Below are 21,312 nucleotides of genomic sequence, written 5' to 3' on the forward strand. Positions count from 1 at the left end.
GTAGCCAATCGACGCAGAGGGCCGAATCCTTTAGGCCCGTTGAACGCGTGAGGGGGAGGTGGTGTCTTCCGGCGGGATCGAGGGGCAGCAGCGTACGGTGAAGGACACAGGCCGTGGAGTTTGAACCCCTTGAAAGGTGAGTGTGGAGGGGAACATGGATTTAGACCACGCGCCTCCGCTTTGTGGGGCCGGCCTGGAATCAGACTGTCTCCTGCTCCGGGCACACCGCGAGGCCTTCGCTTTGGTGGGGGCTGGCGGAGAGTGGTGGTGAATAGAAAAGGAATTAGAGAAAATGAAGGCCGGGCGTGAGGGTTCGGACAGTGACTGGGAAGCCTCGGCGCGAGGCTCCTAAAGGCCCTTAGGTTGTATTTTCCAGTAGAGAAAAGGAGGCTCGCAGGGAAGGGAGGCCCCTCGCCCAAGGTCACTCAGTGACGTAATTTTGTATCAGAACTCGGACTTATGACCCCACCTCTCGTCACAGTAACCTCTCTTGCACTGTATGCCCAAAGCAGTTTGTTTCCACCGAGCTATGCTTAGAAAGCTGTCCAGCCAGGTTTCCTTTAGCTGCGCTGCAGCCTTTGTCCGGCGATAGTGAGCGTGGCCTGGCCCCGGGTAAGCGGGGTAGATACCTGTGTTCGGTCGGCCGGAAGCCCTTTCACTAATAGTAGCTAGAGCAGAGAGCTATAAACTCCTTGTACCAGAGGCAGCCTCTGGCACCTGAGCCGCTATCTCTTGTGTTTGCCTCTTTTCCCGCGAGATCTCACCATTTCAGGTAGGTGTCCGGTCAGACCGACTAGTAGTACCGAGAAACAGAAAGCAGCGAGGCTAGTGGGTCACGTTGGGCCTTTTCTGAAGTGCCCATTTTACAGGTCTGAAGAGAGGCATGTAAAGATTAATTATATTTAAAAGTAGTTCGCCGCGCAATTAGATACAGAAGCCAAGACCCCATGGCTTAGACTTTGCCATAGCCTACAGTTTAACAATTAGTACGGTTCTGTTTATTCTTAGGTATTTTTCATTCATGTCTTTCTAAACTGATATGTAACTCAAAAGGAAAGCAAGTTTCGGTTTAGTTATTCCACTAAGTACACTTAAGGATTCCTGATCTTTGCCCAAAAGTAACCTGGAGTTTGCTGAGGATACTAAGCGAAGTGCTTACAGGCTTTGCTGCAGTTGTTCAGCGGCAACATCTCACTTACCCTACCATCTCAGCGCTTTTCCGATCTGGACTAAATTGCCGATGGTAAACTGTGCCATCCCGTACAGTCAGAATTAGTCCTCTGTGGAATATTGCAGACATCAGCCTTCCTTCTCTATTGTATAGAGGGAGATTTAAGGCACCTTAAGATTGTTTCAGTTGAATACCACATTCTTCTGAAAATGTTTGTTAGACACAAGTTAGTGGGAATTAAGCTCTTGTTTTCTGTAGGGTTTTTCCTAGAAACCTGCTTGACACTTAAGAATCCAGAAATCACTCCTGAAGATGAATGGGAAAGCATGTCTTTAATAAATTTACTAAAACCTTTAATATAAAAGCCATATCATAAAATTTTCTTTTAATGGATATTTTCCTACTTGGACTGGACTGGCCAAGGCCTCTAAGGTGACCCAAGGAAGTTTGGAATCCTTCATTGCTGCAAGAACCTTCTTGAAACAGTGTTCACAATTAAGGTCATTTGTCGAGATTTTCATTGCCAATTCTATGCTTGTGAATGCCCCTGAAGGCCTTTGAATGGCAAACTGTAGAGTGCCGGTTTCCATAGCAGCAACTTCCTCACAGGTTTCCCCTGATTCTGTTTCATCAAGAGTCGGCTGAGTCACTGCCACTGCCTACCAATCTCGACCGGACCTCGACCGGCTCGTCTGTATTGCCAATCGACTCGGCGTGGCGTCGGTCGTGGTAGATAGGCGGTCATACAGACGAGTTTTCAAGTGTTGCTCTGGTGACCTTTGATGTGCCTTTATAAAAGAAATACATGCCTTTGTGAAATACATAGGCTCTATAGATGTAATCCCTTTTTCAAGTCTGTTGTATATTCAAGGGTTTTTTTTTCCCCCCTATATAATTACTAATCAGAGTTTGGTTTTCTGTTACTGCAGTGTTTTTCAAACTTTTACATCGGAATCACCTAAATGGCACGTTAAAACAGATTGCTGGGCCCCTGAGTTTGATTCAAAAGGCCTGAGAATTTGCATTTCCAATGAGTTTCAATGGATGCTGACAGTGTAGGGACCAAACTTTGAGAACCTTTGATGTTCTCTATAATGCCCAGAAATAGGAACTTTTACTATTGCAAGGGGTTATCTTTTCATGTCTATATTTAAAGGTCTCCATGCATTGTGTTTCCTCCCATGGGAACCATCATTTATCAGTTTCCTATAAATGCACTTGTAGTTATTTCCATAAACTGTATTTCAGTTGCCATAAGTTCCTGAACAAATTGAACCAACTAGATAAAAGGGTAAACTATACTCTGTCATAATTCAGTAGATATTACAGAATTGCATTTTAGGAAGGTTGTACTCCCTCCAGTTTACACTCCCTCCAGGCAGCAGAGAGACTGCTTATTTTCCCACATTCCCATTACTGCTGCTTATTATGATAAATTTATCTTTGCAGTCTGATGGTTAAATATTTGTCTCATTTCATATTTCCTTCACTGATCATGAGGTTGATTATCTGTGTTTCTTCAGCCACCTTTGTATTTTCCCTTCCCTAAGATGATTAAAATGTTTGCCCATGTTTTCTTCAGATATTTTGTTTTCACTTTTTACATTTACATGTTTTCATCTGTTTTTGGTGTAAGGAGTAAGGATTTTGCTTCCCCTCCACCACCAATAGTTAGTGTGTATTAATTCCATTTGGTGATAAATAATCCTGTCTCCTCCTTCCCATGGAGGTCCTAAATTATTTATAGGAAAAACTGTAAAAAGTGGTGTTGCAAGGTGAGCCGTTCAGTTAGTTGTTTTGGTTGTTACCCCTCTGAGAGACTTTGAAAAGTATCCAGCTTTCAACTACTCTTAAAACTGATGGAATTCCATGCACAGTGTGCTATGATATATAAATAGAGCCAGGAATGAAAACATCAACCAATTTTGGGTCAGAAGATGGAGTTAGAGACTACTGTGTTCTTTGTGTTATTTGATGTATATTCTGGAATGTTGTGTGATAGCAACCAAGACAAAAGTCCTCCTTCCAAATTCTTAGCAATGTTTTTTCCACCATTTTGCTACTGCTTTCTTGGGTGAGGCATACATAAAATTTACAATATTTATATACAGTATGTATATGCCATATACCATACTTATGTGACTTTAATTAAAAATTTTTTTTTCAATAAGTAGCATCCAAACCAATTTGTTGCCTTCTTTCTTTTTTTAAAAGATTGAAATCATGGCAGGTCCAGAAGCTGATGCCCAGTTCCATTTCACTGGTATCAAAAAATATTTCAACTCTTACACTCTCACAGGGAGAATGAATGTAAGTATTAATGATACCTTTAAGTAGTTATGTTTTAGAATAATATAGATGTGACAACAACTCATTTGCTTTTTCCTTTCTTTTTCAGTGTGTGCTGGCCACATACGGAAGTATTGCTTTGATAGTCTTATACTTCAAGTTAAGGTCTAAAAAAACTCCAGCTGTGAAAGCAACATAAACAGTAAGGAGATAACATTTAAAACTTTATAACTTTGCCATTTTGATTTTAGGGTTCCCCTGCCCCACACTATAAAAGTAATGTCATTGTTCAAAATTTTATTACATTCAGAAAAAGAAAAATATTGCCCATGTCTCCATCACCCTGACAGTTTTTATTAATATCTCAGTTTAGCTCTTTTATATTGTATTTGTTTGGTTTCCAATGGCTATGATCCATATCTGTAATTTTGCTTTATAACATGTTCTCTGTAAATTTGAATGCATGGGTGCTCATGGATATATGATTTATTTTATACAGATCTGTTTCCTACTAGAATTTTTTAAAATATAAATAGCATTACAATAAATGCTTTTGAGCAAGAAGTATTTATTCTCTTCAGTGCCTTCTGAAAGGGTTGTGGGACACCTAGCTTTCTCTCTCCCTCTCCACCCCCCATGTTAAATAATGTCAGTTTCTGATGTTTGTTATTTTGATGAGTAAAAATATTTTTTTTATGAAGGTGTATATTTTTTCCATTTGAGTACCATTTGTATTTTTAACATTCTCTGTGTTTTTATTTAACATTTGGGACTTTCTTTTTGTAAAGATCCTTTCTTTCTTGTATAAGCTCTTTTTGTAATTTTTTTTGGTAGTAATTATTAACCAGCCTTTTAAATCAGTTGCGAATGCATCTTGCTTTTGAATTTTTATGTAAGCAATCTGTCATTTCCTTAAATCCCACCTAGACTTCATTTTCTTCTTAGTGCGACCCAACCCCCATTTGCCCTTGCTTGTGTAAGTATTTTGTTGGCAGTAGACGATGTGCAGAAAACCCAAAACCTAGATTTTATCTAATGTAGCTTTCCATGACTGAAAATTTTTTCCTCTGCTCTTAAGACCTTTTCCAGTCCCAAAACTATTGACCGTAGTTTTGACTGACTGCATAGCCCAAAATGCAGTGATCCATGGTTTTTTCCTGACAGGTAGTTTTTTGCCCAATTTTTCATACTGTGTGCGTGCTTAGTCACTCAGTTGTGTCCGACTCTTTGCGACCCCATAGACCATAGCCCACCAGGCTCCTCTGTTCCTGGGCTTCTCCAGGCAAGGATACTGGAGTGGATTCTTTCCATCTGAGCCACAAGGGAAACCCAGTTTTTCATATTAGGTACCTCCTTACTCTGTTTTTATAATGGGGATACTACCATCCTTCCTCCTTTCTACTATTTAAACTATTACTTTATGGGCGGGGGTGGGGGGGTTGGGCGGGGAATGTTACTGGGTTGGCAAAAAAGTCCATTCAGGTTTTCCCATAAGCCAGAAAACCCTGAACAAACTTTTTGGTCAATCCAGTATCTTATGTACTAGGCTTTTACAACAATGTATATTTTGGATCATAATGAATTATTGACAGCTCTTTTGTTAAAGGTGGGAGTTTTAGATTAAATTGTTGAAAGCTGAGAGACAACTAAATTTGGGGGAGTTAATGACTCCTTTGAGAATCTAATGAATTTGCGTTCAATTTCAGGGAGGTTCATGGATAGTCTTTTACTAATAATTACTGAATGTCTTAAAAGCAGAGTTGAACACATTTGTGTCTAAACTATTTTTGCTTTGTTTATAGGATTCTGAGCTGTACATTATCTGTTAAGTTCCCATGCCTGAAGAAGCTAATGTCAACTCATCATGTGATACTCAATTTGTACAATAAATTATGAACCTGGAAAAGCTGGTTGTCTTTATTTACAAGATATCAAAAATATAAAAACTGTACAAAATGCAACAAAGGCAAAAAACTGGCAGTAACTTGGTCTAAATCTTTTAGTTTTCCAAAGCAAGGCTCAGTACTGGAGGTAAGCAACTGAAATGTCTGACTTCAAGTGTACTAGGTTGTATGCAGCCATTTTAGCTGAAGTAGAACATGGAAGTTAATTTCACCTGGTTTATAGAGTGTTTGGGTGCACTCAGTCCAACAGGTATAAATTCAGATGTCAGTGGATGGTTGTACTTCATTTGTTTCTCAGAAAGGAACTGTAGTTCATCTTAGCCAGTTAACGTACGTTCCACTAATCATGAGCCAAGCAAAAATGTTAGTGGATCATATAACATAGTACTTGAGTGCCATACAGTAACTACATTTTTACAGCAGAAACGTACACATGCTCATGGAATTCTTCAGCTAAAATTCAATATGGTATTATATTACTCAATTTGAATCTTGAAGCAGGACAAATTATTGAAATCAATTGATTTTTTTAACATAATAAATTAAAATAGCATTTGAACAGAAAATGCATAGTTTCCACACAATCCAAAGCACCATGAATGTCCCCTCCACAAACATAATACCTCTTATTCAACTAACGGAAATTAGTTAAATGTGGTTGCTATAGAAACATGGAACTGTCCTGTACAGATTTTCTAAGCAGCATACTTCCAGATCCATATAGACAAAACATTCTTTGTAGCTTAAATAGTAATCACTGAGGTATTTGCTTTTAGTCTCCCTTTTTCAAACAGTAGTTTCCAAAGGTCTTTTAATACCGATGGTTTATTGAGGACTGTAAGCTCCTGCAGCTAGAACCAAGTTTCTTCGAGTAAAATGGAGGTGTACAACTGGTGTTGATTTGGTCATATATGTTCCCAACAATAACTCCTGTGAATTCTCAGGTAAATTTATATGCCCCGTGGCTGTAGTAAAGTCATCAGTCTCTACATCTTCAAATGCTTTGACAGCATCCCATAACCGTACTGTATTATCCATTGAACCTAAGTGGAAATCAAAAGGAAACTATTTAGTAGAATCTGCCATACTTAAATTTCTGACATGTCAAGTATGCTTTATGTATTTACATTTCTGGTAAAAGAAATCTGAACTTAACAACTCTATTCCCTCAAGAATTTCAAGCAGTAGCTTAACCTGAGAAGTCAATATACATGTAGGTAACAATCCTGAATCATGCTAAAGAGAAGCAAAATCCAAAATCAGACTTAATTTTGCAATTGTCAACATTCAGTGCTTCCTTTAAATATACAGTTGACTTTTGACCACAAAGCCAGTTCTAGTCATTTACCTGATGCCAAAATTTCACCATCTCTACTAAATCTAAGTGAACAGACTGTATCAGTGTGTCCTTTTAATTCTCCAACCATCAAACCATGTCCAATATCCCAAAGGAGTACTCTGCCATCTGTTGCTCCTGTAGCCAGGAATCTCCCATTGGGAGAAAATGTCAAGGAATGAATTGGTCCCTAAAAAAAAGTACATGGCAAGAATCAAAAGATTAAAAATACCTAAGAAAAGGAGACAAAAGAACTATAACAAAGTTGAGGGGTATGGACAGTATCTTTAAAATGTATGTCACTAGTTAATTTTTAAACTTTTTAATCTCAAAGAACCTTGTGTGCTGGAATAATGAAAGTTAAAATACCTTGTGTCCAGTGAATATCCTTACACAGTTCCCATTCAGGACGTCCCAGAGCCGCACAGTTCTGTCTGCAGAGCCCGTAGCAACATAATTAGAATTTGGATGGAATCTGGTACAATTCACATCAGCAAGATGGCCAGCAAATATCCGTAAAGGCTGATAGTGATCTGTAGCCCAGAGCCTTTTTAAAAAATTATTGAGCACACAAGGTAATCAGTAGTTAACTCTGAAATGCCAAGTTCTATCCAAAATACAGAAACCACCATGTGAAATAGCTGTAAGTGGGTCCCCCTCACTAGTTTACCCGAGGGAAAGGAGGATGGAAGGACTTAGAGACTAAGCTTTTGTTTTTTTTTTTTAAAGCTATGCCATCCAGCTTGCAGGATCTTCATTCCCCAACCAGGGATTTAACTGGTGCCCTCGGCAGTGAAAGCACCAAGTCCTAACCACTGGACTATCAGGGAATTCCCTAAACATTCTTAGAACTAAGTTAACATGGTCCAAAAAATTTTTAATTCTATAATCCTTTAGTTCTCTGAATGTACACTCTCCAACTTCTAGTCTAACTCCTAGAGTATTTTTCCCTAGTTTTGGCTACCATGTGGTGTTTTACTTACCAAGTTGTGTCTGACTCTGCAGCCCCATAAGACTGAAGCCACCAGGCTATTCTGCATGGGCTTTCCCAAGCAATAATACTGGAGTGGGTTGCCACTTCCTTCTCCAAGGGATCTTCCCAACCCAGGGATCAAACCTGGGTCTCTGGTATTGCAGGCAGATTCTTTACTGATTGAGCCACCAGGGAAGCCCCCAGTGGGGGGGCGACCACAAATAATTTCAAACCCAAGCTACCTCATCCTGAACTTTTAAAGATATGACAGAAATAAAAGAGCTCACAGTGGCTGCAAAAGACAAGGTTTAGCATCCACTTGGGGAAGGGGAGGGCATGGACTCTTGGTGTAGACATGATTGCCGACAGAAATATTTCTGTCCCAAATTAGTTTTCAGATGACCTACAAATGCTGACATTCTCAAAAAGCTGATAATAACAGAAGTGAAAATAAGTTTGGCTGGAGTTTGTAATTCCCAACAAGAAACCATTCTGTTCGTTGAATAGGCCCAGTCCTAAGCTCATAATGTTCTTACCGAGCTACTCTGTCGTGGCCCCCTGATACAAAATAATATCCGTATGGAGAAAACTGTGTGTCCCACACTGGATAGTTGTGTCCTTTATATCCCACCAAGCACGTAAATGTTTGAAGACTCCACAATCTAACAGTTCCATCCTCCGAAGAGGACAGCAGGTAGTTCCTGAGAAAAGAGAAGGTAATATATTTGATTCCTAGAATAACTTAGGTACCTGTCCAGTTTCTCTGTACATTTGTATATGTTAAATATAGGTAACTGACTAATACATCTCAGTTGTAATTTATGCCTGAAATTCACAGTAGATAACAGAAGTTGAAAGTACTAACGTTAGCCATGACACTATCTACTGAGCACCTACTGAATAAGCTTAGGTTTTTTAAAACAATATCTATTAAGAAAAGCACAGTTCTTTGGAAAGCGAAACAAAAAACCAAGAGGTAATGACAAAAAGTATGGTCAAATGAGGTCACGTGAAAAAGGCTTCTAAAATATGTCACTTAAAATCAGTAATTTTTTACTTTAAAATGGAGTTCATTTTCATACCCTATACAAAGCTGGGTAAAAAGCCTTCAAAAGTAAACTACTCAGAAAGTACTATGGTTTTCAGTGAAATGAGAAGTTTCCCTCAAGTATAAATGTACCATCTGACTAAACCATATAAACAAAAATCTAAATTCTCAAAGATGAAAATCTTTATGAAAGATTTTGGACTGAAAGCAATAAGCAATAAGATATAGATGGTATTACAAAAAAACAAAGAAATACCCTCCCCACATTGCTGTAGAATGTTAAGAGATCATGAAAATTAGACAAACATTCTTGTGGGTTTCTAATTCCCTTATCAGTATTAGTTCTTTTGATTATACAAAGATAAATCTTCAGTTGATAGGCAATATGCCTTTAATAGCAGGAATCTGTTGTGAATTTGGAGATGACAGAAGACAGCTGCTGCTGCTGCTGCTAAGTCGCTTCAGTCGTGTCTGACTCTGTGCGACCCCATAGATGGCGGCCCATCAGGCTCCCCCGTCCCTGGGATTCTCCAGGCAAGAACACTGGAGTGGGTTGCCATTTCCTTCTCCAATGCATGAAAGTGAAAAGTGAGAGTGAAGTCGCTCAGTCGTGTCCGACTCAGCGACCCCACGGACTGCAGCCTACCAGGCTCCTCCATCCATGGGATTTTTCCAGGCAAGAGTACTGGAGTGGGGTGCCATTGCCTTCTCTGCAGAAGACAGCAGTAGCCACCAAACACGTAGCAGGAACCCAAAGAACCAATTCAATCCCTACTGGAGTTACATAAAACTAAAGCTAATTTTTATAACCAGCAAACCCTGAAGTTATGCATCCTAATTTTGTAAATTGAGCTACTATACACCAATACCCCAAGATGAATTAGCAGAGGGCAAAATCCTAAAAGATAATGAATGATAGGCAACCATGGGATTTTTCTAAAAGTATTTTCCCCAACATTTGCATAATGTTTCCAGTAGTTAACTTTCACATAACATATATGTATATTTCATATACCTTTCATTTAATCTCAATGTAATACAGCAGTATTTAATTCTTATAGTTTGCATTTTACCTATCTGGACTGAAGCTGGCTCCATAGACGGGACCACTGTGACCATACAAGATCTTCAACTCACTTGCTGTTTTCTCATCCATTATTCTTTCTAAGACATCGTCAGATTCTTTATCTATCAGGCTAAGATCTAAAATGATCCAGAAAGATTACTTTTTAAAAATATATTTATTAAAACAATTTAAGGCAATTATTTAATATATCAGAGTTTAGAAGAAGAACTAACATTTGAACTGTTCTTCCTACTTACCAATCACTATGCTAATGCCTTTAAATTAGGTGCTATCATTTCAGGGTATAAGAGAAGAAAGTGAGGTTCAGAACAGTTATTAACATGCCAAAGTGCACATAGCTACTTAGTCTTGGAACTAGGGCTGAAACTCAATTTATCCACTATATCACAATGTTTCACAAAATAAAACTATAGAAATATTAAAATAAATTATTGAGAATGTGTTATCTTGTTTAAACAATACAACTAGCAAGAAACTTTAAAATGTAACCCTGATCTTAGTTCATTTTAGCCATTTTTATGGCTAAAACAGAAAAGTACTCTCCCAGTATTTGAAGACTTTTTTTTTAATCTACAAACAATCATAAAATGTTAGATTTTTAACTTCAGGGAGTCTTCTAGCCTAATGCCCTCATTCTACAGATGAGAAAACTGAGGACCAAGGAAATTAAATCAGTCTAGCACCCCAGTCTCCTGTTTGCCACTCCAATACACTTTTCACTACTGGGAATGTTGTTAACAATTTGACTTAAAAGTAAAATCAAGTGAAATTCTGCTAAGATCACAATGTCCTGGTATGTTCCATAGAATAAAGATTGGTGTAAACTAATGATGAGTTTGTATCCTGACAGGTCATCTTAGTTACCTGCTGCTTGTTTGACACTACGAAGCTTTTTGGGTGTCACAGACCACACTCTGACAGTTGAATCTGCAAAACCTCCAGCAATCAAACTAGAATCATCAGTGACATCCACTGCAGTGAGGCCCTGCCAATTAAAAAATACATACTAAACAATACTGTTTTAGGGGAAAAAAATTATAATCACATCTGAGAGAACACATAATGACAGCTATTTTTCTTCATATAAAAGATCATTTGAGATTTCATTCTCTTTTGAAATTCACTGTTCAAATACACTTATATTGAGAACATGTCATAATTTACTTTTTGCCCTCCAAATTTGGAATGCATATATAGATCAAGTGTTTTTTTTTTAATTTTATTTTTTAATTGGAGGAAAATTACAATGTTGTGTTAGTTTCTGCCGTACAATGCAAATCAGCCATAATTATAGTACAAAGTATATGTAATTATTTTTGTACTTTACTAAATATATCCTCAGCAGTCTATTATAAAAAGTCTATAAGGATATACAGAATTCTTAATAAAAAATTTAAGTAAATACTTAAGTTCAGAGAGATGAACCACATAGCTTCCTCCTTTTTCAAAGGTAGCAGAATTCTGATCAGTGAAACAAAGGATACATACAAACAAGATTCTGGTACCAACAAGTTGCTAAAGGTCTTTTAAACATTTTCTTCTATCTATTCTGAGCAATGCCCAATTCTCCTTTTCTAACTGCTATCTTGAAGCCATATTTATATCAAGAGTTTAAATAAGAAAACTCCATTTTAGTTAAGACATCTAAGCTACTTTTAATGGTTAATCACCATTTTCCACGACTCTCCCAATTTTCCCCCAGAAACTACCCAATTATTTTACCAACCTGGTAAGCATTGAGGAATGTATAGAAACAAATGGAAGGTAAACAATCTGGCCCCAGGCGTACTCGTTTTGTGGTTTCTTTCATATTCATTATCTTATCCAATTTATCTGAATCTTTCAACTCAGGAAGAGGGATTCTGTGAAAGAAAAACAAACTGGAAACTACTCTGAATATTAAAAAACTGGAACCATCTATAACATCGTCTTACACCTCCACACATGTTCCTGAAGTTTTTTCCCTCACCTGTTTTGAGGTGGAGCATTGGGATCTTGTTTTTTACTTTTGGATCCAATACTATCTTTTTTAGGCTTCTTTTTTTTAGGTTTTCCTTCTTCATTTTCTCCTTCTTCATCCTCATCATCCAAAGGCACCTCAATTTCTGGCTCTTTTAATAAGCCAAAAAATACCTACAAGTCAAGAGAGTCAATTTTTTAAAATTACTTTTTTGTTTATTGATACATCTTTTTAATATCTTGATAGGAATCACAATTATAATAGGGTCATTTATATCCTGAAACCGATTCTGTACTTGTCTACCCAATAGACAGTCTCTCCTTCTCCCTTACCGACAGAACCCTGATTTTGTTGGAGCAGCAGCATGCTCAGTTAAAATCATTTCTGTTCCCAGGCTCCCTTGCAGCTGAGAATAGCCATATTGTATCATTCTTGCCAATAAACCTATATATCAACATACTGGGTGGTGTTTTAGAAATACTGTTTTCCTCATAAGAAGGGAGATTCAGCAAGTATATCCTCCCCCTTCTGCCTTCCTGGAATACAGCTGCAAAGTTGGAGCTGCAATAGCCACCTATGAACACAATGAAGAAAGCCACATTCTGAAGGTGGCACAGCAAAAAGTAAAAGGAGCCAGGGTCCTTGATGGCATTGTGGAGTTCTCACACCAGCCTAGGAGGGCTTTCCTCTTTAATTCATTTTATGTGAAGGAAAAAAGCCTTTCGTGTTTCAGCCAGTGTAATCAGGGTTCTGTTAAATGCAACCATTCTCAAATCCTCACTAATATACACATCATCCTTAGAACATGAAACTTAGTATACAGAGTAAAATTATCCCCAAACTAGCTGTAAGAAAAACGTGTAAATTATGTAGATGGAAATGCAACAAGTTTTCATAATCTGCATTACATAGTTCTTATTCCCATACCTTTGATTTGTTTGCCTCTCGTTTAGCCTCTCCTGCCAAACTTCCCACCATCGCATCTATCTGTTGCTTACTACGCGGCATCCCATCAAAGATGTCAATGTAGAGGTGCTCCTGAACTATGTTCCATATCTGATTGTTCTGTTTCTCCTGAAGATGCCTCTTCAAGAGTTGGTACGAGTCTCGGGAAATACGCAGAACAAATTTACTTGTTCGAAAATCCAACATGGTCTCATTCCCTTTCATGTGTTCCTTTTTGGTAAGACTAGATAATACTCGTAGGTCATCCTGGTAATAACATTCCTGATCTCCATGGAACCTGTTTCAGTGATTTTAAAAAGGCATTTTTCAATGTAATCATTAAGGGATCTGCCTCTCCCCCATATATTTATAAACATCCCAGAATACTTTCAACGTAGTAGTTTGAATAATCCTGGACTAAGTTGTAGAATCAGAAGTAACACAATTCAAAATGATTACAATTCAGCTCTGAATTCATCCTAAAAATGACCAAGTTAATTCTCTAGTGAAATGCATCATAAACATTTTAAGGGAATTTGAAATAAACACCATAGATGAATGAAAGATAAGATACCCACCACTGGTGGACAGTCACGTTTGAATGCCACCATTGGCAGAGGTTTGAAAATGTTAGAATCTTATGTTCTCTCAAAACCCACTTTTTAAAACTTTTTATTATGGGAAATTTCAAACACATACTAAAGTATAAACTAATATAATAAACTCAACATACCTATCACTCAGCCTCTCAACAATAATGAATGCATGACATTCTCACAAAACTCATCATTTTTAGCGATTTCTTATATTCTTAATACCAGATATATATATTAAACATCAGTACTTTAATAACATGACTAAAGAATAAGAATATGTTGATATCAAAGAGTAAGCACTCCCATTTACTCACCATTACCAAAGGCAATTATATAAGGCTTTCAGCTTTGGCGCCAATTGCTAAATTTAAATGTACTTTTGTCTCTACAAATCTTATTCTAATAAAATGTAAAAATCATACAGTAACATTCACAAAGAGCAGCAAACAATGCAAAAACATTTAGAAAACAAATGATTAAAGATATTAGGACTTTAGCTCTGACACATAGCCAATAGATCCCTAATCTGTTACCTGTGTTAGCCTAGCATGACTTATCAAAATATGAATCAAGAGTTTCTAGGATGTGAATGAGTCGGACACGACTGAGCGACTGAACTGAACTGAACTGAACTGAAGATGTGAATGAAATTAGAAATCTCAGCCTCTTAATTTTTGTATTAGTGTCTGCCGATAACCTCATCTGAGCATGGGGTCCTGGCACGGGCTGAGATTGTTCATGACAAGGACACACAGAGTCAGTCCCTATGATATCCCAGCTTCCTAGGTGAGGAGACGGCTACACCATGAGACTGGAAGAGGAAGAGGCTTTTTGAGGACAGTTCATGCATGCCTGCCAAGTCGCTTCAGTCATGCCCAACTCTCTGCAACGCTATGGACCGCCACCCTCCAGGCTCCTCTGTTTACGGGACTCTCCAGGCAAGAATACTGGAGTGGGTTGCTATGCCTTCCTCCAGAGGATCTTCCCTACCCAGGGATCGAACCAGCATCTCATATCTGCTGCACTGACAAGATGGGTTCTTTAACAGTAGCACCACCTGAGAAGCCCTTCTGATGACAGCACTGTAAGAAAAATTAGCTTAGAAATTCTGTCATCATCAGCCTTAATATTTTCTTTCAAAAACACGGAGCTACACAATGTCATGTGACAGCCTGGATGGGAGGGGAGTTTGGATACATGTATACATATGACTGAGTCCCTTCACTGCTCACCTGAAACTATCACAACATTGTTTGCTAATCAACTACACCCCAATACAAAATAAAAAGTTAAAAAAACAAAACACTGAGCTATAAAACATTTGCTCTATATACCTTCTATTAGGCAGTGTAGAATAATGAATGGACATACTGGCACAGAAGCCAGGAATCCTGGGTTCCATCATACCTCTATTAACACTACCTGTGTTATCTGACAAGCCCTAGCTGCTGGGTCTACTGTTTGAAATAAAGAGCTCTCGTTCAAACTGTTAAGCACACCTCCATCTTAAACACTCCTTTTCTCTGGCTTCCATAACTCAGCTCTCTCCTGATTTTCTTTCTGCTTCTCTGGCCTCTCCTTTCATCTCTCCTCTACATGGTAGTCTCTTCTACTCTTTTTATTAATTTTCTCCTCCAAATGTTGGAGTCCCCTGAGGTGCAGGTCTAGCCCTCCCGTTGACTTATTTCTATTTCATACTCCTTCCTAGACAATCTTGGATTCCGTCATGGCACAGACAGTAAAGAATCTGCAATGTGGGAGACCTAGGTTCGATCCCTGGGTCAGAAAGATCCCCTGGAAAAGCAAATGGCAACCCACTCCAGTACTCTTGCCTGGGAAATCCCATAGACAGAGGAGCCTGGCAGGCTACAGCCCATGCGGTTGCAAAGAGTTGGACATGACTGTGCGACTAACACTTTCAAATAATCTCATCCCTATCCATCAATATTGCACACGACTCCAATTTATGGCTCTAGCCCCTACCTCTCCTCTAAGCCCAGACACTTATATATCCTCCATCTATCAACCTGACATCTCTTAAATGAGTCAAAGGCATAAACAAATCTGAACTCGATTATTCTACAATCTGACAAACCCTGCCCTCTTCCAGGGTTTTCTAAGTGAAGAGCATCCCTATCCAGCTAAGGGAGCCAGATACCCAGGGATTATCAATTACACTTTTATCTCCCTTACACCTATATCTAATCCTTCACCAAGTGTTTCACAAATATGTCTACTGCCCTTCACCAACACTATCACCCCCAGTCCAGTGTTTCTCAACATGGGTGCTACTAGTATTTGGGGCAGAACAATTCTTTGCTAAGCGTGACTACCTGCACATATTGGAACTTTTGGTATCCCTAAGATACCTGATCCTCCAGTCAAGTCGATACAACAACCAAAAATACCTCCAGTTTCAAAGAGCCAGGAAGGAGGAATAATATTACACTCAGTTGAGAATCACACAATAACTTCCAAAATGATCAGTCTAATCACTTTATCCTCCCAATCATCTGTTTCCCCCTGCATAAAGGTCCGTTCAAAACATAAAATCTAATAAAGCATGGTCCTTCCACAACTTCTGTAGCAGAGATGTCTGTCCCCAGATATTCTTTTCTTTCTCCCTCCACAATAAAACACGGGAATACTAGCTGAGCACACAGACATCTAGGCAAAGACCATATTTCCTACCTTTCTTGGCCAATGACTAATGACATAAAAAAGGGAGAAATACTTGCAACTTTCAGGAAGGGTGTGTGCCCTCCCTGCTGACTTGAACACTGATCTGACTTCTTAGAGCTGGAGAGTCACCTTGTACCACAGTGGAAACTGCATGACAAGGATGTTAGTGCTACATGATCAACAGATAATCAAGGACTCCATACCAGTCCTAGAATGCCTTCCATCATGAGAGAGAGAAATAGACTTTTACTATACTCAAGCCTCTACTGTTTGGGGTTCTAGTCACTCTCCATGTAATCTAATCCTAACACAGCTTCACACTGCTCTTAGTAGTAGCAGCAGTGCGTGCATGCTCAGCCGTGTCCAACGTTTTGCACCCCCATGGACTGTAGCACACCAGGACCTCTGTCCATATGTTTTTCCAGGCAAGAATACTGGAGTAGGTTGCCATTTCCTCCTCCAGGAGATCCTCCCGACCCAGGGATTAAACCCGTGTCTCCTGTGTCTCCTGCACTGCAGGTGAATTCTTTACTGCTCTTAAAATAAAAGCAAAAATAAATTTTTATTTAGGCAGCTATTGTTTTTCAGTGAATCTCAGCCAAATCTAATCCTACCCAATATGACTAACTATTGATCTTAGAGTAAACAAAGACCTTCAACATGGCCTAAGAACCTGCCTGTTCCAGTTACTAACTAACCATCAAGCTTCATGTAGTACCAAACCCCACTCCCCATACTCTGCTCCAGCCACACTAGCCTTCTTTCATCTCGGGGCCTACCATGATCCTTCCTGCCACAGGGCTGTCACACAAGTTTTTCCCTTTTCTCTTCCTCTGGTTAACTCCTCTCCAATCTTCAGATCCTACCTCAAACATCACCTCTAGGAGCCTTTCCTGACTTCAACAAGATCAAACCCTCTATTTTAAGTTTAGGAGAGGCACCAGGTACCTCTCCTTCATAAAGTATTTTTCGAGTTGCAATCTGACATTTGTGTAGTTACAGACGTGTATATACATTCTGCATGTGTGTGTGTATATATATATATATATATATATATAGCTATATATACATATTTTTTATAAATTCACATACTTCTCAAAGAATGATTTTGCTTCATTCTCATGTTGATTGTAGACTAGTTCCAAATACATGTGTACAAATAGGGGATAAAAGAGTTGGGATAGTTCTGCCCGATGGCAGTCCAAGGAACATTCAATGAAGTGTTTCAGTCCGCTATAGTATTCTTCATACATCGTGGGGTCTCCCTGTTGGCTGTAGGCTGACAGCACGGCACTGACATCTGGCTGGTCTTCCACAGATACACTTCCAACTGTTTAAAAAATGAAAAATAACTTCAAGAAAATGACCTGACAAGCACCAAGAGACTAAGGCTGTTTTGTTAAGGTCCAGAGGTGAACTGTTTCACAGATGTTTGTCCCTCTCCTCTCAAACACTCTTCCCTGACACAATCACAAAATCTTTTAATGGGATTCAGTTTGGTTCAGTTACCCATCCAACACTCCTTTGGTTTGTCCACATCTTAAAAATTTTCAAATCAACAGCAAAAAGATTCAGCATTTTTCCTAGAGCTACCCTATTTTAAAAACAAATTTTATAAAACATGGTATGTGCAAATCAAACAACGGTATTACTCTTCTCTCAAGGCTCAATGCAAATGGCACTCACCACCACCAAGCCATGCCCTGGAGTAATATTCCCAGCTTTCTGGGCTACCTGAGTATTTTATAACTTTTCAGCAACACATCCTATCCCGTGTTAACTTCACGTATGTACATCTATCTCTCCCTATAAAATACAACCATGTTACTGGTGGGAAAAACTTGCCTTTTATATTTCCAAAAGATAAATCTATTTTATATGCTTAAAACAACCACCATTTCAAGGCAAAAAGCATGAGTATTTATTTGTAATATTTCAATACCAAACAACCATACATCTGTCAATCAAATGAGGGTTTGTGGGAAAAATTTTTAAGTTGTAATTACAGTACTGTTATGCTCTTTACTGCACAAATTTTCAGTTTTTTTGGTTACTATGATGGCCTCTTTTTCTTTGTACCGGTTTCTGAGTTACAATCTGAAGGTCAAGTTTCTAAAGAGATGAGAGATTATAGCAAAATAATCAACATAATTCATCCATCTTATAGTTCATCCCCAAATTCAGATTTTAAAAAGATTCCTCTCAATCACATTTGTACACATTTCTACTTATGGGTTACAGTGCTTCCTATTCATACTTCACTCCTGGCAATGCTGCCAAGATTAGGTCTCATAAACACAGGTTAATTTGGCAAGAGGCTCTACAATGGGTAATTTAATTCAATAAACATTTTTTACTGGCTCAGGATCATCTTTGAAACTTTATGTTGTGTATGGCTTTTACTGCATGGACTTTGTGACAACAGTTGCTGAAGAAAAAGGGGAAGGGGGAGCCTCAAGTGTCAGGTATAGGTACTTGGCATAAACTTGTCAGTGGCAGACATTTGACATATGTATCTCACAATAACCCATTTAATAGAAGGAAAAAAACTCTCAAGCTTAGGAAGAGTAAGTCAGCATCACACAAGTAAAAACAACAGAGACAGAAACTGAAGTCCAATACCTGTTCCTAAATGAATGGTTCTCAAACCTTGCCATAGATCAACATCTCTTGGAAGCATTTTTTTTAAATCCTTAGAATATTTATTTTTGGCTGCATTGGATCTTACTAGCGGCTCCGAAGATTTTTCCTTGCCGCACGCGGGCTCAGTAGCTGCAGAGCGCGGGCCTAGTCGCCCCATGCTTGAGGGATCTTCGTTCCCTACCACGTTCCCACGTCCCCTGCGTTGGAGGGCAGATTCTTAACCACTGGACCACCAGGGAAGTCCCTGAAGCATTTATTTGAAAATGCAGATTCCCAGACTCCACCTGCACAGGATCTGATTCACTAAGTCTGAAGTGATGCCCAGGAATCTGCATTTCTCTAAAAAATTTAACACCAATGGTATTTAGCCTATATTTTGAGAAAGACTGGCTACACTATGTACCATCACTCTCTGGCTGTGTGGTCCAAAGCAAATACCTTGGCCTTTCTCGGTCTGGTTTCTCATCTCTAAAATAGAAGTACTGTCTACTTCACAGTGGAACTGTGAAAATTAAGATAAACAACATAAAATATTTATAGTAAAAGTACGCTAGTACAAATAATGTTGCTGCATCCCTGCCCAAAGCTCAAGAGCCCAAATAAGAAGAACCAAAAGCCTGAAAGTTCCCGCCTCTCCGCGCCCACCGTCCCCATACATCCTTCGGCTCAACAGCTCTCCACAGCCTCTCGCTGGAACTGACAGCTCGGAAGAGGGTTTGACTGCGCAGCCGGCGCACTAGGGAAAGGGGCGGGCATGTGGCCCTAGAGGCGGGCCCAGGAAATTCAAAACAAGCCCGCAGAGGTGCAGGCCTGCCAGCCTCTGCCTTCCCGGCTCATTCCCCGCCGTGCCGGTCCTGCCTACCAGGGACCCAGAGGCTCACCTTTACCCGGAGCCACAGAACCTGTCGCTAAGCCCGAGACGGCGGCGGACCCCGAAGCGCCGCTGACCGGAGGATCCGGGGCCGAAGGGCCGGGCGCCGAGGCGGTGACCCGACTAAGAAGCGCGCTAGCCGTCTCAGCGCCGGCGCTGTCTGCCTCTCCCGGGGCTCCGGAGCCCGCCACTGCCTCCTCCAGCAGCCGGGCCTCACGGCGCAGCGCTTCTTCGGCCTCGCGGAGGTTGCTCTGACGTAGAAACTGCAGCACGGCGAGCAGAGTCTGTCGGTCGTGGGGAGCGCTGGCCTCCGGAGCAGCGGCGGGGACCGGGGCCGCCCCCGCCGGTGCAACGGCGGAGACAGCCACCGAGGGTTTGGGGGTCCCACCATCTCCGCCGGCCGACGACGCCGCCGCAACGTTCCCGCCGCCGCCGTTGGGGCCGCTGTTGGTTGTGCCGCCGCCACCCTCGCCAGCGCCGTCCCCCGCCTGCGGAGGTAGTAGCGTCGGCGGTCCCTCAGGCTCTAACTTCACCGCCACCTCCGTCTGCTCCTCTGCCAGCGCCGCCATCTTGCGGCTGAGCCACCTCGCGCCGTCAAGCGTGATTGCGTTTTCGCCACATGGAGGGCGGGGAGGAGCATTTTACGACATCTCTGGGGGGCAATTTACGGCAGTAGGAGGGGCGATAAAGAATGAGAAAAAGGAATCGCAGCAAGAGCAACTTTCAAAAGTGAGTGGCAAAAAGGCAGGAAGTGGGACCTGGAGACAGCCTCTTGCATTTGCATTGGATAATAGTTACGTTTATTGCAGACCAGCTATTTTTCATGACGTTCATGGTGATCCCAACACTGAAATATAAAACTAATGGAATTTGACTTAATGTAAGATTATGAAACATGGGTAGGGAGGGGCAAGGGCAGAGAGTGGGGAGGAGATGAGCGAGAACTGGGTAGCATCTGATGCATTTAATCTATTTCATCTAGTTTAAGTTGTTCAGTTTCTTGCTTTACTAGCAGTTGCACCTCCCTCTGCATCCCATTACTTTTCTCTATGAATTTGTATTTCCCGGAAGGTATCAGCTACCTTATATACCCAGAAGGAGAGGCTAAAGCCCAGCATTGGTAAAAGGCGAAGGATGCACCCAAAACAAGAAAACCTGTGAGGTGTTGGCCCCATTAGCCCCATCACTCCCTATTTATCAACATACGTGCACATGTGCACACACACACATCCTCAGAGTTTTCAGTTTTTACTGATCTATCAATTTCAGTGCCATCTCTAGGGTTGAGTGTGATGGGAGAGGTAGCCACTAGTGTGAGTTTACAATCTTGTTCAGTTCCTAAGTTTAAATTCACACAGCTAAGAGTGAATTTAGAGTTTGCCTCCTAAGGTAGGTAATTGCAAAACTGACCTGCACTACTACAGGAGTGGCTATTGACTACTGCCACTGAATGTACCTAGTCTGAGCTAAGGTGTTCTCTAAGTGTGAGATATGCGCTGGATTTTAAAGACAAAAAGAATATAAAATGGCTCAATAATTTTTTTATTGGTAACATGTTGAAAGGTATTTTTATATGAGTTAAATATTAAAATTAATTTCCTATTACTTTTTTTTGTGGCTTCTGGAAATTTTTATTTACGTATGTGGCTCACCTTATATTTCTGTTGGACAGCACTGATCTAGACCAGGAGTTTTCAATTTTTTTGGCCATGATTCACAATAAAAATATGTTTAACACCAGAACCCAAGACTCATATATATATGTGGATATTTATAAGTGTGACAACTTTTAACAATGATATGTATA

At 40.1% G+C, this 21,312-nt stretch overlaps 2 protein-coding genes across 2 annotated transcripts; one reads left to right on the plus strand and one right to left on the minus strand.

Moving 5' to 3' along the window:
- Positions 1-25: 25 nt before the first annotated feature.
- ATP5MD (ATP synthase membrane subunit DAPIT) lies at positions 26-5,366 on the plus strand. The gene is made up of 4 exons (XM_027528703.1): positions 26-136; positions 3,386-3,481; positions 3,570-3,662; positions 5,263-5,366. Exons 2-3 carry the CDS (start codon positions 3,395-3,397, stop codon positions 3,657-3,659), a joined length of 177 nt encoding a protein of 58 aa, XP_027384504.1. The 5' UTR covers positions 26-136; positions 3,386-3,394; the 3' UTR covers positions 3,660-3,662; positions 5,263-5,366.
- Positions 5,356-20,137, minus strand: TAF5 (TATA-box binding protein associated factor 5). Its single transcript, XM_027528702.1, has 11 exons — positions 19,516-20,137; positions 17,084-17,321; positions 12,696-13,011; positions 11,778-11,941; positions 11,535-11,670; positions 10,673-10,793; positions 9,795-9,924; positions 8,210-8,374; positions 7,070-7,247; positions 6,713-6,890; positions 5,356-6,407 (listed from the first exon to the last, which is right to left on the minus strand). Exons 1-11 carry the CDS (start codon positions 20,072-20,074, stop codon positions 6,190-6,192), a joined length of 2,403 nt encoding a protein of 800 aa, XP_027384503.1. The 5' UTR covers positions 20,075-20,137; the 3' UTR covers positions 5,356-6,189.
- Between the last annotated feature and the right edge of the window lie 1,175 nt (positions 20,138-21,312).

This window comes from Bos indicus x Bos taurus, chromosome 26 (genome assembly GCF_003369695.1).
Source record: "Bos indicus x Bos taurus breed Angus x Brahman F1 hybrid chromosome 26, Bos_hybrid_MaternalHap_v2.0, whole genome shotgun sequence".
NCBI classification, from domain to species: Eukaryota; Metazoa; Chordata; class Mammalia; order Artiodactyla; family Bovidae; genus Bos; species Bos indicus x Bos taurus.

Bases quoted from the DNA above. Each gene is read 5' to 3' on its own strand.
- ATP5MD (XM_027528703.1), top strand. From the start codon at position 3,395: ATGGCAGGTCCAGAAGCTGATGCCCAGTTCCATTTCACTGGTATCAAA. The intron at 3,482-3,569 runs GTAAGTATTAAT...TTTCTTTTTCAG, and splicing joins CTCTCACAGGGAGAATGAAT to TGTGTGCTGGCCACATACGG.
- TAF5 (XM_027528702.1), bottom strand. From the start codon at position 20,074: ATGGCGGCGCTGGCAGAGGAGCAGACGGAGGTGGCGGTGAAGTTAGAG. The intron at 10,794-11,534 runs GTTGGTAAAATA...TTTAATTGGCAG, and splicing joins CATTCCTCAATGCTTACCAG to GGCCTCACTGCAGTGGATGT. The intron at 6,891-7,069 runs GTATTTTAACTT...ACTTTTTTTTAG, and splicing joins GGATATTCACTGGACACAAG to GGACCAATTCATTCCTTGAC.